We start from the raw sequence: 16,863 nt of genomic DNA, 5'->3' as shown, positions 1-16,863 counted from the left end.
CGTAAAGAGACGGGCCTTTGGCCTCCTTGCTAACAGCTACAATGTTCCCGCTTGTCAGTCAAGTCAGTCATGTCCTTATTTGGGCAAAACTCGTAATCTTAATACCTTCTGAACTGTCGCGTTATAAAAAAATTCACCCCCGCTAGAGAAATTAGCTCTTCAGACCGAAGCTGTGTTTTGTACCAGGCTGTAAACATCTTTATTAATGCTGCAAAGATCGTCTTCTTTGAATGGGTGTGTATGTGGTTTCTGGTGTTTCTGCAGTCAGTCTCAAGTGGATGCACCATGAACTGCAGTTTATAACCCTTCTGCATGGGCTTCAAATTTTGAGACCAGAGGTTCCCCTATTCCTCTGTTGGGACAATTTTGGAAGCAGAGCATTGTCTGCATTGTCCAAACGGTTTTGGTGTGTTGAAGCATTAAGATCGGGAGATAATCACTGGAGATGAGAGGCCTGATTTAAACATCTGAATTATATAAATAACAGGTGTGGCTTAAAACTTCTGTCCATATAGTGTAGCCTTAGCTGTTGTCCAATATTGGCTAAAGTGTTAGCAAACATGTTGTCCAACTTTGAAATACTGCATGATGTCCCTCTAGAGTTACACCATCCACTGTCTTCTTAGTTTCTCATTCATTAAGAAGCAATGAAATGATGAAAAACACTGAGATATAACATTATGATAAAGTGAATGTGTGAATAACTGCATTAAGGAAAAGGAGAACAGATGGTGATAGTGATGGTACATCCAGTATGGATACAAACTGAACCGTTCCAGCGTGTTTGCATATCAGAGCCAGGTCTGCTTTGCATGCAGCTGCACAGAAGCCTGTATTTTCATAGCCAGACTTTGCCACATCACTAAGCAGAGACACTCCAGGCTGCTCTTCTGTACCTGCTTAAAGAATTTGCTGAGTGAATTTTAATGATGTTTTTGAATTTTTAATGTCTAAGAGAAAACCTTTATGCCTGTTAAAAGCAATGAAACCATGGGAGTGAACAACGGCTCGGCTCTGCTGGTGGAGGAACAGGAAACATCAGATAAGAGTAATTTCTCTTTAGCATGACATTCTGTACTATAACGTCATATATGCATTTATATTCAACGTATTGATGATCAATTAAAGCTACTAATCTTTCCAGAGTCAGTATCATAATGCAGAAACTTAAAAGCTCTTCACTTTGAACACAGATCCAAGGTGTTAAGTGGATTTTTGGAGAGCTTGTTATTTCAGTATTTTTATATTCATCTTTTTTGTACTTTGAAATCGGTGAGTTGCACAGAGTGGGTGAAGTGGGTTTAACCAGAACACTGTTAATTCAAGTCATTGTTACACAACTTGACGGCCTAATTAATGAGCTGCTTTTTGCTGAGATGATATAATAATAGAAAATGTCCACTTAACCCTGAGTCCAGCATGCAGAGAGTTTCATCTTCATTTGCTGAAGTTTTAAAAAAAACACCTCTACTGCATGATTAAAAACTGAATATGTAAAATAAATTATAGGACTCAGCAACTCAACATCAACATTTTCTTTCCAGAGACGGTCTGGAGGTTCCTTAGAATAATCTGCAGACCTCGCTGCGTGAGCGTGGCTCATGTGTCGGCGTCAACACTTCAGCAAATGAAAGTGAAACTATCAGCATGCTTTGGTTCTGTTGGAGGTGAGTGAGAAAACACAGTCTGATAGTTTACTCCATGAGGGAACCCTGCACTATAACATGCAAAACTAACAGCTATGCAGATTGCAGATTTAGCCTACAGTGGTTAAGTTGTGCACCTATAGAGCACGTGGCTGTCTCATGCAGGTACTATGGAGTAGAGACAACAGAGTGTAGGTTCACATGTTTCATAAAAGAAAGCATGAAAAAAAAATCAAACACATTTATTGTTGGTCTTTTTGTGTCTCTGAGGGGTTTTTGTAGCTCTCTTTCTCATCATCTAGTGTCTCTTTCTGGTGGTTTGAGTCCTCTCTGGTTGTTTGATGTCTCTTTGTGGTTGTTTTGCATCTCTTTGTGGTTGTTTTGCATCTCTTTCTGGTTGTTTTGCATCCCTTTGTGATTGTTTTGTGTCTCTTTGTGGTTGTTTTGCGTCTATTTGTGGTTGTTTTGTGTCCCTTTGGATTGTTTTATGTCCCTTTGTGGTCGTTTTGTGTCCCTTTGGATTGTTTTTTGTCTCTTTGTGGTTGTCTTGTGTCCCTTTCTGGTTGTTTTGTGTCTCTTTCTGGTTGTTCTGTGTCCCTTTGGATTGTTTCGTGTCTCTTTGTGGTTGTCTTGTGTCCCTTTCTGGTTGTTTTGTGTCTCTTTCTGGTTGTTCTGTGTCCCTTTGGATTGTTTCGTGTCTCTTTGTGGTTGTTTTGTGTCTCTTTGTGGTTGTTCTGTGTCCCTTTGGATTGTTTTGTGTCTCTTTGTGGTTGTTTTGTGTCTCTTTGTGGTTGTTATGTGTCCCTTTGGATTGTTTCGTGTCTCTTTGTGGTTGTTTTGTGTCCCTTTGGATTGTTTCGTGTCTCTTTGTGGTCGTTTTGTGTCCCTTTGGATTGTTTCGTGTCTCTTTCTGGTTGTTTTGTGTCTCTTTGTGGTTGTTCTGTGTCCCTTTGGATTGTTTTGTGTCTCTTTGTGGTCGTTTTGTGTCCCTTTGGATTGTTTCGTGTCTCTTTGTGGTTGTTTTGTGTCTCTTTCTTGTTGTTCTGTGTCCCTTTGGATTGTTTCCTGTCTCTTTGTGGTTGTTTTGTGTCTCTTTGTGGTCGTTTTGTGTCCTTTTGGATTGTTTTATGTCCCTTTGTGATTGTTTTGTTTCTCTTTGGATTGTTTTGTGTCCCTTTGGATTGTTTTGTGTCCCTTTGGATTGTTGTGTGTCCCTTTGTGGTGGTTTTGTGTCTCTTTGTGGTTGTTTTGTGTCTCTTTGTGGTTGTTTCATGTGTCTTTTCCTTGGTTTAGTGTCTCTGAGATTGGTCGTTGTCCCTTTTTGGTTGCTTTGTGTCCCTCCTGTCTGTGTCTTTAATCTTTGTGGTAATCCTCATGTCTCTATTTGGTCATGTGTGTCTCTATTTGGTCATTTTGTGGTCATATATATTATGTTTTAGTGTTTTGTATCTCATTTTGTTTTCCTTTTATCTGTTGTATGTATTGTTCTTGTATCTCTGTGTCCCTTTTCAGTAGTTTTGCGCTCTTAATAATTGTTTTGTGTCTTTATTTCTCAGCACTTTGACACCTACAGTCTCAGTAATCGACCTTCAGTTGGCTCATCTTTTAAACTCACACTTCATGTAAAATATGCAGAGAGATGTTCTGTTTGTTGTATAGTTTAACATGTTGTTGTTGTTGTTGTTGTTGTCTCTCAGGCTGTGTGACTCAGTACAGACAGCTGGCTCATTACTTCTCTCTGCTCTGCTTCCTCCTCATCATCGTCACTCTGCTGCTGACTCTCTGCTGTGAGTACTTCAGGACTTTTTGACTTTTAATTCAGCTCCTCCAGTGGAAACAGGTTCATAGTCTTTTATATACCTTCTGTAAACACGCTCATAATGAAGGCAGACTGAATGTGCTGCTCAGCAACAGGGGACATAAACAGAAGGACTTGATGGTTATAATTCATGCTACTTTGAACACAGGAGGCGGTACCATGGAGAGAAAGAGGAGGGAAACAAAAACAGTACATTTTTTAAAAGGATGTATATTACATATTTAACAGTATATATGACAAGATATGATTCAGAGAAAGATAAAGCTAGCATTAAAGCTGCTGTGAGGAACTTTTAGCTTGCATCGATTCTGGCGCCCCCTTGTGGACAAAGTGATACCTCTTATCTCTTGTCCTGTACATGCAGAATAAGTGTCTACAGGCAATAACCTCATCCTGTTTACTTTTAACATTTAGATTTATCTTACAATGTGATTATTTGCAATGAAAACCGCCAACAAAGGGTGTTTCTAAAGTGAGATGTCAATCATCTGTCCTGACACCTACCCCCTCTGAGCAGTTTCAGGCATTAAAATGACAACAGAGAAGGTATCAGTGTTGTTGTAGATGGTCTTGTTTGCTTTTGAGGGTCATAAAGAGGCATCAGTATCAGGTTCAGTCTGTTTTTCAGCCAGTTAAAAACTCCTCACAGTGCCTTGAAATTATTATTATTTTTTTTTGTTTAAAGCTGCTGTGAGGAGTTTTTGAGTGGTTATGAAACAGGCTGAAATCAACAACCATGCCTCTTCATGACCCTCAAAATCAATCAAAACCATTAGAAAATATTTTAACAGTTTCTGTTTTATAATTTTTAAAGCCTGAAAAAGCTCTGAGGGGGTAGGTGTCAGACAAGGTGATCAACAGCACATCAAAGAAAAACCCTTTTAGTACTTTTTCTACAGCAAAATATTCTGAATGAGTAAAATATTTGACTATTAATTGGAGCAGAAGGAGATTTCGTGTCAGAAACATAATTAATTCAGCAACAATAGAGGTATCACTTCGTCCACAGGGGGCTCCAAAGAAAAAACAAACAGAAAGTTCCTCACAGGAGCTTTAAACAAAGAAAATTACACCCCCACCCAAAAACCAAAAAATAAATAAATAAAATGTTAAAATAAATAAGCAAATAGAAACAAAACACACACACACAAAAGCAAACAAACATGGAATTTAATCTAAATAGACATTAAGCAGATATCTTCACAGATAATATTAAAAAATGTTGTTTCCAGTCCACAACTGAGTTTAGGGTAACCAGTCATCAGAAGCCATGTCACGTTGTGTGTCCCAGTATTGAGGTTGTAATGATCTTTGGTTCTGGTGTTGAATGTCGAGGTCTACCTGCAGTTTAATTGGGACTATTTGCACCGACGGATTAAATCCAAATTGGGTTCTGGGTTACGTATCTGGGGCAGGCTAAAAGTGTTTGTGTGACTGAGTCAAAATAAACTACAGCGTGTGTGCACTGTTAACCCGAACAGGTTGAAATTACTCTAAATGTTTGTCCTAACTGATTACAAAAGAGTTTTTAAGTAGCAGAAATACAATTTTTTTAGTATAACTGAAATTATAAAATAATTAGTTTTCTTTCTTTTTTTTACTTTGAAGTTTCCCCAACTCAAATGTATTAATGACATGTTTTTATATTTTTAATTCATACATACTAGATGAAGCTGAGTCCATGTCATGGTTTGGTCCGTTTAGTTTTGGCCTTGTGTTTCATGCCTTGGTTCGTCATCCTTTGTCTCTCTTGAGTGTTCAGTGATCCATGTCTCTTCTTGTGTTTTCTTAGTCTAGTCTTTTTTCCTGTTTTATTTTGTAGTTCTGAATCCTTGTGTCTCTAGTTTAGTTCTACTTCCTGTCCTTGTGTGTTTCCCTCCTTTTGTGATTCCCCTCATTAGTCTCACCTGTGTCCTGTGTTCACACCTGTGTTGATGACTCTGTGTATTTAGTTCCTCTGTTTTCCCTGTCCCCTTGTTGGATCATTGTTAGTCTTCCCTGTACCGATACAGCGCATTGGCGTTGCCTTCTCTCGTTACTTTGCCACTTCGCAAAGCACAACCATTGTGGTTTTTCAAGTGTGTGAAGACCAAGAGGCAAAATATGTGTTACGGGTGTGAGGGTGAATCTAAAAGCAGCACACTGGAGCCCGGAGGAAACAGCAGGTAACAGTCTTGACTAACCAGGTAACACAAAGTCTGTTGAGATGCTGGATCTCCTCAGCAGGAATGCTGTGCAGCTTCTCAGGCGGCGAGGTGGCAAAGGCGCGCCAGGCTGGAAACAGATGAGGAGCAGGCAAATCTCTTGGTCAGGGACAGAAGGCTGAGGTAGTAACCAGGGCAGAAACAAGGAAGGAAGGAAGGAAGGAAGGTCGGGACAGGCAGGGTCGAAACCGGGAGGTCAATCTGAGGAGGAGTGCTGGAGAGTCTTGCATAGCAGAGAACAATCTGGCACTGAGTGAGCTGAAACCAGGACTTAAATACTGGCAGCAGGTAATGAGAAACAGGTGATTTGTGTTGGCTTAATGAGGAGAGTATGGTTCAGGTAAACGAAGGGAAACTGAAGGGTAGTGGAAATGTACTGGGCTGAGAGGCTGAGCAGGTGTGGCAGGTGATAACTGTGACAATATGAGTCCAATGTGGAAGTGCTAAAAACTGCAGTTCATCGAGGATCCACTTGAGGCTGGCTCCGGAAGTACAGGAAACCACATACACACCAATTCAAAAAAGCCGATCTTTACAGCAGAAATAAACATGTTTACAGCCTGGTACAAAAAACAAGTGTAGTCTGGATAGCTCATTTCTTGATTGACACACACTGGACCGGGGGTGAATTTTTTCATAATGAGGTAATTTCAAAGATATTGAGATTACGAGTCTTCCAATGAGAGGCACAGCTGACTTGATTGACAGGCAGGAACACTGCAACTGTTGGCTAGGAGGCTCAAAGCCCGCCTCTTTACATCACAATCGCTCAACAGCAGCAATATGGCTGCCGCCGCCGACTGGCCTCAAAACAGCACTTCAGAAACAGATAGGTGACATCACGGTATTACGTCCATATTTTATACAGTCTATGGAGAAGACTTACGTGGTGACGATGATGACATCATACGCAGCATCCCCCTGTACACAGTGGCGGTTCTAGACCAATTTTACTGGGGGGGCCAGGCTGGGGCCAAGGGTGTTGTCAGAGGGACACATTCAACCCTGACAAAAGAGACTGAGAAGGGCGAGGACCGGCTGAGAACAAACTAGCAAAACATCAGTGCATCCCTTAATACTAGACATATATACTACTGTGTACTAGATCAAAATGCAGACTGACAGCAGCTGTTTACACTCAACATGAGTCCCTTAGCTCTCTAAGGGACTGGAACCAAGTACCACATGCATGTGTTCCGCCTGTAACATCGGCGTGATACCGTAGCTTTTTTTATTGTATAATATCTGTTTGGTGTGGAGGGGGGGGCACAGGGGGGTCCAGGTTCAGCTTTACAGGGGCACTGGCCCCTTCCTAGAACCGCCACTGTCTGTACACTCAAAAGTTGTTATTTGGACACGGATATTAACTCAATACAATTGATCCACATATAATTTTGGATGATGTATATTTTGTTTTATCATGAGAGTTATTAACAATAATAAATAAGTAAACACACATAAGCAGCAGACATGAATTGATCATTTCTCTCCAGAATAATCGTCCCCATGTTTCCAGCAGGTGTCTGTCTGTCACAAATACAGATTCCTCTCATGATTTACTTTAGACTGAATGTCTTCATTCGAAGGTTTGCAGAGTGGATTAACTCTTTACATCTCATCTCATGGTTCTCTGCTCTTTTCTCCTCCTCACATCCTTTATTACCCTGTATCCATGGAAACGTTTGATGGGACATTGTGTGTGTAATTTTCTGTCTCTCTGGTGCGTCTGCTTCTGTTTGATACCACAGTGGTTCAGCTCACCTTGGTTTTCCAGACTCAGTCGACTCTGCAGGGAACTAAAGTGAGAGATCTGACGGACAAACTGGAGAAGCTCAACCAGTCGTACCGCCTCCTGTTTGACCAGTACCCAGCTCTGAACCAGTACTGCCCAGTCCACAACGTATCCACGGGGGGTAAGGCTGTGTGCATTAACGAATCTGTAAAACAGGAAAGATGATCGTATGGTAAAATGGTAAATGGACTGTGTTTATAGAACGCTCTCTCTCATCTTCTGACCCCTCAAAGCACTTTTGCATTACATGTCACATTCACACATTCACACCCTGATGGCAGAGGATGCATCAGTATTAACTACTCCCATTCACACATCAATGGCACAGCCACCGGGGGCAGTATCATCAATCAATCAATCAATCTTTATTGTATAATGCCACATCCCAATAAACGTTATCTCAGGACGCTTTTACAAACATAGGAGGTCTAGACCACTCTATGTCAAATTATGAACAGAGACCCAACTTCAAGACAGGGTAAGACTCAGTCTTACTCCACCTTAATCCATCATGAGCATTGCACATCGCAGTATTCAGCTAGTTACAGTGGAGAGGAAAAACTTCCTTTAACAGGCAGAAACCTCCAGCAGGACCAGACTCATGTTAGACAGCCATCATGCCTCGACCGAGTTGGGTCTTGAAAGAGGGATAGAGGAGAATAAGAGAGAGAGGGAGCTGTGATAGTGATGAGACGAGTAGTAGTAGCTGTTGCCGCTGGAGTCCAGCACGTCCGTATCAGCTGGAGCCGCCTATAGCAGCTCAGAGGAACCTATGAGGCAAGAGAGCTCAGGGACTCCAGAAAGGTCTATGGTTAGTTAACAGTAAAGGGTTAAGTGTCTTGACTCCTCGGCATGTAAACAGCAGGACCTGGGATCGACCCTTGACCTTCTGAGTGAGAGACGACTTAGGCTGCGTTCATAACCGCCTACTATACTAGAACTAGTACATACTGATTTGGCCAAAATGTAGTATGTAGCATGTGAACAAGAGCAAAATCTGCAGCCAGAACTACCCAGACGTCGTACTGATTCAGGAAAAGGTCTCAGTATGCATCGGACCAGTCTCCCTCTCACGTACTGTTTCCCACAATGCACAGAACTAACGTTCTGCTTCTTATTTTTTCCATATATGACGGTGGCACTCAGTTTTTAGGTGCTGTGAAAATTATTAAATTCCATATAAACCACTTCTTAACTTTTTAAATCATAAGTGATGCTTCAGAAGCAGTTTCACTATCAGCTCGGCTGTTGTTTACTTCCGCTTCCTGAAACCGGAAATCCAGCGACGCCTGACCCAGCATCCTGCAGGGTAGATCCAACAGAACTGTCAGACTACAGACTACCTTCAAATGCAGTATGTACTTCATACTGCATTCATAGGTAGTGTGTAGCAGGCGGTTTCGAAACCAGCCCACTCTACCCCTGAGCCACAGCTCAGTGTACAATCAGTTTGGTACTTTGTGTCACTTGCTGATTAAACTCTGGGAATTATTGTCAAAAACCGTTCAGCCCTGCAACTCTGATTTGCATATAGATGTGCAAAAATACCACAAACAGATAAGCTGTGCATTTACATTCAGATAACAAGAGAGAGAGAGATACCTACTGCTTTGGGCATGCTGCATTTATTGAACTGTGCTGTATGTCTCAGGTTACATGTAGAGTTGCATTAAGACAATTCTGCATTAGCATCAAAACCCTGCAGAGTATGTGTTTAAAGGTTTATCATATTCAAATGTAAATCCATTAACTCTGGACCTTTGTGTTGTTTTTAGGTCATTTGAATTTCCTGCATGACATGGCTTGAAATGCTCTTAAATACATGTTGTGGAAACATCACTTTTAGACAGTGGGAGCACCACAGAGTGTCACTGTGGGAGCTCTGTGTGCAGCAAGTAGTGATTTATTTTAATGAAACACGCTGTGACAAATTAATGTTACTGCAGAAAATGAGATTCTGTAATCCTGGGTGTAGAATTGAAATGCAGGCTGAAAAATAAACACCTCAAGCACATCTAGATCTGCAGTGTGAGAATGAAGGAAGTAAATGCAAAAACAACAATTACCAGAACAATTCAAATCTGAGCGCCACAAAAATATTTCTATTACCTTAAAACATCCTCATTTTGAAAAGCAGATAATAACACATTCATAAAAAATATTAAACTGTTTATTGTTTTATTCCTTTACCCAGAGAGAGCATGCAGACCGTGTCCAGACGGCTGGACGCCTCAGGGACAGAAATGTTTCCTGTTCAGTCAGGACAGAGCTGACTGGATCAGCAGCCAGTACCACTGCATGACACTGGGGGGCGCTGTGGTCACAGTCAGGACAGAGGAGGAGCAGGTACACACACAAAAACTGAGCTTTTATTGTATGGCTCTATTGCACACATTTTTAATTAGTTTTTATCTCAGATTGTAACCATCATGTCAGATTATATTCCATTATGCTGCAAATGAAACAGACGCAGCAACATCTCTTATTTTCAGAGTATGTTTGTGTCCATGGGCCTAATTGATATGTTTTGCTTCCATGCAGTTGTAAACATTTGAGATGCTGCCACTGAAATATCAGCTGTGACACACACACTCACACACACACACACACGCACCATCAGAGAGAGAAGTTAAGAATAGATTTAAAGCCTGGATGAAATATGGAGCCGTCTGCAGGAGCCGTCCGTGTCTGCTTGAGGTCGTCTGAGGTTTTCTCTCTCAGTGTTTCTGCACACAGTTTGCCTCTGATGCTGCTCCATGTGAACATATGAGGAGGGTTATACTTTAAAGTTTTCCTGATAAACTACTGACCTGGTTGTATGACGTGTGTCTCAGGTGTTTCTGTGGAGAAAGGCCCAGAGTCTGAGCCAAGGGGACTCGTACTGGCTGGGTCTGAGGAGCGGTGGTGGTGGTGGTGGTGGTGGAGGTGGAGGTGACGGGGGCTGGAGGTGGAGTGATGGCTCTCTCCTGGAGAAGGGACCACAGTGAGTGATGGGAGGCAGGATGAGGGTGGGGTTGGAGGGTTAAACTGGGACTAATAAAGGCCTCATGAGGTTAAGAGCAAAGAGATGCTGAGTTCTTCCTGGTTCAGATAAATATTGTTTGCTTTCATATGGTGATGGATGACTCTCCTTTTCTTTCCTCTGTATCTCTGCAGGTTTTGGGTGCGTGAGCCTGATGGAACAGACAGCAGAGAGCTGTGTGGTCGGCTCACCCCGGGGGATAACTACAGGACGGGCTGGTTCACCTCTAGATGTTCCAGCCAGCTGAGGAGGATCTGTGAGAGGAGACAGGCTAGTCTGCTGTGAGAGGAGAGGAGAGAAAAGGAGAGGAGAGGAGACGAGACGAGACGAGAAGAGAGGAGAGGAGAAGAGAGGAGAAGAGAAGAGAGGAGAGGAGAGGAGACGAGACGAGATGAGACGAGACGAGACGAGAGGAGAGGAGAGGAGAGGAGACGAGAAAAGAGAAAAGAGAAAAAATTGTTACAGCAACAAAGCAAATGACATACAGATTATTAGAAAGAAAATGTGAATAACATTATGGTATAAACCTGTATTTATTCATTTAAATGTATTTGCTGTTTTGTCCATAACAATAAAATATGCCTATTGCCCATAACTTAACAGAACACCTAAATGAATCATTTTCAAGTTAAAAAATATTTTAAAATATTCAATCAATCAATCCATCTTTATTTATTTAGCACCTTTCATACTAATCCAATGTAATTCTGTGATTAATTGCTTTACAGTGATTGAAAACAAGAATAAAAATAATAATAATAATAATAAAATAATAATAGTAATAAAATAATGGCAAGACATATAGAAAAAACGTTTTTTAGAATAGATACTAATGCGTAGTTAGAATAGGTTAAAGCATCAAGTTATCATTAAGATTATAAATAGTTAAAATAAATAGATAAACAAGGGTAGGGTTAAGAGTTGAACAACAACCACGCTGACCACTGATGATTGTCTGTCACACTCCATCATCTCATCCTGAACTGACTCTCTTGACTGCTGCTGGCATTATAACGCATAATTTACTGTATTATAATTATCTTTGCCATATTATATTATTGTATATTACATTATTATTGTAACTACAACTCATGGTCATATTACATACCCATATTTATTGCTTAATCTGTCATTACCAATCATAATCACACCATGTCAACCTGTCACCACTGAATCATTTTTAATACTCCCTGTAATTACTTCTATTTAATCTAAATTCCATTTGTAACATTGTATATATCTAAATTGTATTCTAGCTTTATTTATCTATTTTTAGTTTTACTTATCTTATTTTATTTTATTTTATTTTATGAAACTTCTTCTTGATTGTACTTATGTCTGGGTTGCTGTAACAACTGAATTTCCCCCCTGGGAGATCAATAAAGTAATATCTTATCTTATCTTATCTTAAAATTGATTGAATAATGTGTTCTTTTGTAAAATGTCTGAGCTGCCCTGTTCATATTCTTGTTTGTTTGTATCTTCGTTTTAATTTGAAAAAAAATAAAATAAAAATATGATCGAAACTTTTTTTTTTGATTGAATAATAAAACAACATTAAAATCCATGTAAAACATTAAAGTAATACTGAATAAATACCTTTTTAGTTGTACTTCCGGGTTTTGTCCAGCAGATGGCGTCATCACGTTTCCAAACATTCTTCCACCCTGGAGCGTGAAGGTCTGTCTTCCCGGCATGCACTGCGAGTGAGCGGCCCAGAGAGACGCTGAGGATAGAGATTATAGAGGAATTTCTCTGTGAAAGGTAAACACTTAATCTGACTCATGCAGGCTTTTCTTTACCTTTACATGTTTTAAACTGTTCTCTTTAAATGTCTTTATGAAGGAGGGTCATTTCTGTCTCAGATTAAAGGTTAAAATATAAAGAGCATCCATTGAATCATCAGCGAAGGTCCTTTGCACCTGACAAGGTTTAACATGACCGTGTTTATCTCTGTAGATTAACGTCACGGAGCAGGTTTAAACATGTATTTATAGGGTGGAGAGGTGTTTTTAAATGTCTTCATCATATTAATAATAGCTGTCATTGTATAATCGCAGTGTCTTTGCTAATGTTAGCTTAACCAGCTTCATTTTAAATGCCCATGTAGCCTTTGTTGCACCGAACCCCATTTTAAAAAGCCGTGATTATTGATATTTCCTGTGTTTTCGTTAAATGTATGTATCTTACAGAACATGTAAAGGTTTTAAAATACTCAATAGAGTCTGTCGGATAATTCGGCTTTCAGTAATTGCACGAAAAATTGCTTTATCTAGTCAGGAATATGAAATTCATGAAGTGGTGAGGTGCTGTCTGCAGCCCTGCATCACTGTGTCCTGGGACTAAAACACCCTGCAGTGTAAGGCTGATTCTACATGGCTTCCTGTCTGTCAGTGTGATCTCAAACCCCTTTGGTCTTCTGCAGAGATCATCCAAAAAACTGAAGATGTCCGACCCAATTGAGGAGAAGATCAAGAACTACAGGACGGCTCCTTTTGATGCCCGCTTCCCCAACACCAACCAGACCCGCAACTGTTTCCAGAACTACCTGGGTAAGCAAACAGCATAAACTCTACACTATTTACCTCACAAAGATGAAGTCCTCACTGTCTGAATCACTTCAATACATTTGATGGTGTTTCTTTAGGTTTCTTTGTTTTATCACATGAATAAATGTGCAGTTTTCCTTCTGCTAGGTTCACAAATGCACTCGTGATGTCCTCAAAGGAGATTCAAAAGAGATGGGGAGGGCTTCAAACTTTAGGGATGACTAGTTACACCTTGGACAGGTCGCCAACCTCTCACAGGGCCAACATGGAGAGACAGACAACCTTTCACAGTCAATTTAGAGTGACCAATTAACCTGCTGGGCATGTTTCTGGACTGTGGGATTTGAAACTATTTAACTATTTAACTCAATACTATTCTTTTATTTAATTAATTGTTATTCAGATTTGTTTTGGAGTACATGCTCGTAGCTGAATTTGAGCCTAACTTCAAGACCTAACATCGGCCACATGACTCGTTATTGGCTAAACAGTTTGTTCCCTCCCTTTTGTTCTAAATGATCTCTGTTGCAATCTTTGTGTTCCCTAAAAAGGCTCCATTACAACCTGAAGTTTGCTTTTAATTCAGCATTTTATCCTCAAAACTTTCCAAATTTGAGTTCAAGTTTTTAAATCTGTCTTTAGTGAAATGTATGCACAGTTTCTTTTTTTTAGGTAAAACCTTTTTATTTATGGGCGCCTTTCAGGACACTCAAGGTCACCTCACAAATGTAACGATAATAAAACAGACTTAAAGCTGGGGTTGGTAGTCTCGGAAAACTAGCATGAATTTGAATGTAGCATGTCCTCATGACTCCGTCTAACCCCTCCCCTCCTCCCTCAGAGCTCCTCCAAAATGATGCGCCTCCCCCCCCCCCCCCTGCTCAAATGCTCGAGCGCCGCTGACTTGCGACCATATGATGGTGACTGATTCAAAACCGGTCCTCACCAAAACATTCTCATAGTGAAAGTTAAAAACACAAATAAATATGGCTGCTGTTAGCACTCACAACTGTCCTTCTAGCATTATCCAGATGTACTGGTGACACGATATCAGGAGAAAAGTTATAACACATATATAATACTGTAACAACTCTACTGTTTGTTAAACGTGTTCAGTGTAGATGCTCTTAATTCCTACAGTGTTGACGGTCAGTGAAGGCATCAGGAGAGGTGTAGAGTGTGTGAGCGGGAGAGAGGAGAGACAAGAGGAGAAGTTCTTCATTCATTCAAACATTGATTGTTGTTTTGTTGGTTGGCGTGATCACAGCCGACAGTCACCGGTTATTAAAACTCAACGTGTTCACGAATCGGCTCGTCATCACTACAGCGTCCGGACGGAAGCTACAATACATCTACATTTTCTGTAGGACTTACTGAATGTCATTCATTCTTCTGCTTGTCAGAGCCCCGTGGTGAGAGCTTTTTAGACTCTGATCCAGACTACAGTCCTGAGCAAAGCACCTCATCGGGTCAGAGGGGACAGGCCTGAGGTCGAGCGAGAGGGGCAGTCAGTAGAGTCAGGGGAAGCAGAGGCAGGAGACGGGGACTCAGAGTACACGCCGGGGAAATGTACGCGCAGGAGGCGGGCAGAACAGCAGGACAGGATTTGAATGGTTTAAAATTTTGGCACTCAAAAACGCTGATTGGTTGGTGTTTTCCCAGGTTTACTCCGGCTGTAGATAGCAGCTTTTCTTTGCTTTTTTTTAAGAACACATTATGGATTGATTACCATCAGGACATAAAGATCATTTTAACCAGTACAACAAAAAGTGTATCTAAATCTGATTACCAACCCCAGCTTTAATAGTTTTTTGTTTTGTTTTGTTTTTGTTTTTGTTTTTAGTTTATTTATTATTCATCATGTCGTGCACCATAAAGGTGCCCAGCCCATATGGACTTACAACACACTACAAAAACAAAACAGAATAGGAGCAACAACAGAAGAAGAAAAAGAAATAAAGGAAGAAAGATGAGCAGTTACAATACTGCACATGTCCAACAATGACCTAAAGTAATTCAAAAGCCCCTCTTCCCCTCCCCTCAGGTTAAGAGTCTGGGTGTCATCCTCGACAGCACCCTCTCCTTCACCTCCCATATCAACCACGTCACCCGGTCCGCCTACTTTCACCTCCGCAATATGAACCGTCTCCGTCCTTCACTCACTCCCCACTCCACCGCCATTCTTGTTCACAGCCTCGTCACCTCCCGTTTGGACTATTGCAACTCCCTTCTGTTTGGCCTCCCCCACAAAACCCTCCATAAACTACAACTGGTTCAAAATTCAGCCGCCCATATCATCATCACACGCACCGCCTCCATCCACCACATCACACCCATCCTGCAACAGCTCCACTGGCTCCCCATCACAGACCGGATCAACTACAAAATACTTCTCCTCGCCTTCAAATCCATACACAACCTCGCCCCTCCTTATCTCTCTGACCTCCTCCATACTGCCACACCTGTCCACACCCTCAGATCCTCCTCCTCCATCCACCTCACTGTCCCCCTCTGCTCGCCTTGTTACCATGGGGAGCAGAGCCTTCAGCCGCTCTGCTCCCCAGCTCTGGAACTCTCTCCCACCTGACCTCCGTAACACTGACTCACTCCTACATTTTAAATCCAAACTCAAAACTCATCTGTTTAAACTGGCTTACTCCATCTGACCACAACTCCTCTGTCCATTCACTTCAAACTATTTAAATTGTGTTTTATTTCCTGTTTGTTATTTAAACTCTGTTTGTTTTTAATGTTGTAAGGTGACCTTGAGTGCCAAGAAAGGCGCCTATAAATAAAATGCATTATTATTATTATTATTATTATTATTATTATTATTATTATTATGTATGATACTGCAACATTTAAAGGCAACTTGTTTTCTGTGCTGGCATCACTCAACAGTTTCAGAGTCCTTACTGTGGCCAGGTAACTAAAGGCGTCCTGCAGCACTTCCACTTCCCTTGGCAGAGACTGATGCTGAGAGTTTGCACAGACCTCTGCTGGAAATGTTGATTTCAGAAGTCCCGCCCCTTCTTGATTGTGATTGGTTGGTGAAGGAAAAGTGGCAGCAGCACTCTTACAGCTGAATTGTTTTGGAGTGCTGTGAGTGCAGCAGCAAAACCATTTAATGCCCAGAGCGTTTTTTGATCTCAGGACACTTTGGAGTCTGTGTTGAGAGAGGAGGACAGAGGATGGAGTTGTGTGTGCAGATTGTGCCATTAAACCACTGGTCCAGACCAGCTCCCTCAAAATGGACTTTTCTAAAACTCCAGCAGCCTTGATTCCTCCTGAGATTAGAAGCCGTGTCAGGGATTACAGCTCTGGAGTCTCATCACTCTGTTTTCTTTCTGCAGATTTCCACAGATGTAACAAAGCTCTGGCTGCTAAGGATCAGGACACAGCTCCCTGCGAGTGGTACCAGAGGGTCTACAAGAGCCTCTGCCCCATGAGCTGGGTAAGTTAATGGAGCCACATGAAAAGTTTGACACCTGCTTTCCTTTTAAGTCTGTTTTTACATGTTTTAATCGAGCATAATTTAACAGCTCTACTGATTTCCTTGCATTTTTCTACTTCAACCACGATCATCAATATTTCATCACCTGTCTTTAAAGGTAGCTTCATGCCACCTTTAATTTCCTGACGTCCTCTCTTCTCTCCTGCAGGTGCAGAAATGGGACGATCAGCTGGAGGCGGGAAGTTTCCCTGGAAAGATCTGAACGCACACCTTCCTCTCCACCTCTCTCCTCCTCTCCTCCTCTCTTTAACTTAATGTGAAGCATCTGCTCGTTCTGTACAGAAGCAACTAAATAAATGATATAATATTACTGTGAA

General features: G+C 41.3%; 2 protein-coding genes across 3 annotated transcripts; both read left to right on the top strand.

The window, feature by feature from the left end:
* The first annotated feature begins 863 nt into the window (after positions 1-863).
* LOC117827526 (C-type lectin domain family 1 member A-like) lies at positions 864-11,078 on the top strand. Its single transcript, XM_034704097.1, has 6 exons — positions 864-1,048; positions 1,545-1,667; positions 3,344-3,433; positions 7,418-7,582; positions 9,656-9,807; positions 10,618-11,078. The coding sequence occupies exons 1-6, from the start codon at positions 967-969 to the stop codon at positions 10,630-10,632; spliced, it is 627 nt and encodes a 208-aa protein (XP_034559988.1). The 5' UTR covers positions 864-966; the 3' UTR covers positions 10,633-11,078.
* Positions 11,079-12,126: 1,048 nt separating this feature from the next.
* On the top strand, positions 12,127-16,863 carry LOC117827527 (cytochrome c oxidase subunit 6B1-like). 2 transcript variants are annotated; one of them, XM_034704098.1, is made up of 4 exons: positions 12,127-12,247; positions 12,909-13,035; positions 16,386-16,486; positions 16,695-16,863. In XM_034704098.1, exons 2-4 carry the CDS (start codon positions 12,930-12,932, stop codon positions 16,746-16,748), a joined length of 261 nt encoding a protein of 86 aa, XP_034559989.1. In that variant the 5' UTR covers positions 12,127-12,247; positions 12,909-12,929; the 3' UTR covers positions 16,749-16,863. The 2 variants fall into 2 exon arrangements, with proteins under 2 accessions (XP_034559989.1, XP_034559990.1); XM_034704099.1 differs by lacking the exon at positions 12,127-12,247 and adding an exon at positions 12,294-12,413.

Source organism: Notolabrus celidotus, chromosome 16, assembly GCF_009762535.1.
Source record: "Notolabrus celidotus isolate fNotCel1 chromosome 16, fNotCel1.pri, whole genome shotgun sequence".
Classification (NCBI taxonomy): Eukaryota; Metazoa; Chordata; class Actinopteri; order Labriformes; family Labridae; genus Notolabrus; species Notolabrus celidotus.
The sequence above is the reverse complement of the archived record's forward strand: the minus strand, read 5'-3'. Positions and strand labels throughout refer to the sequence as shown.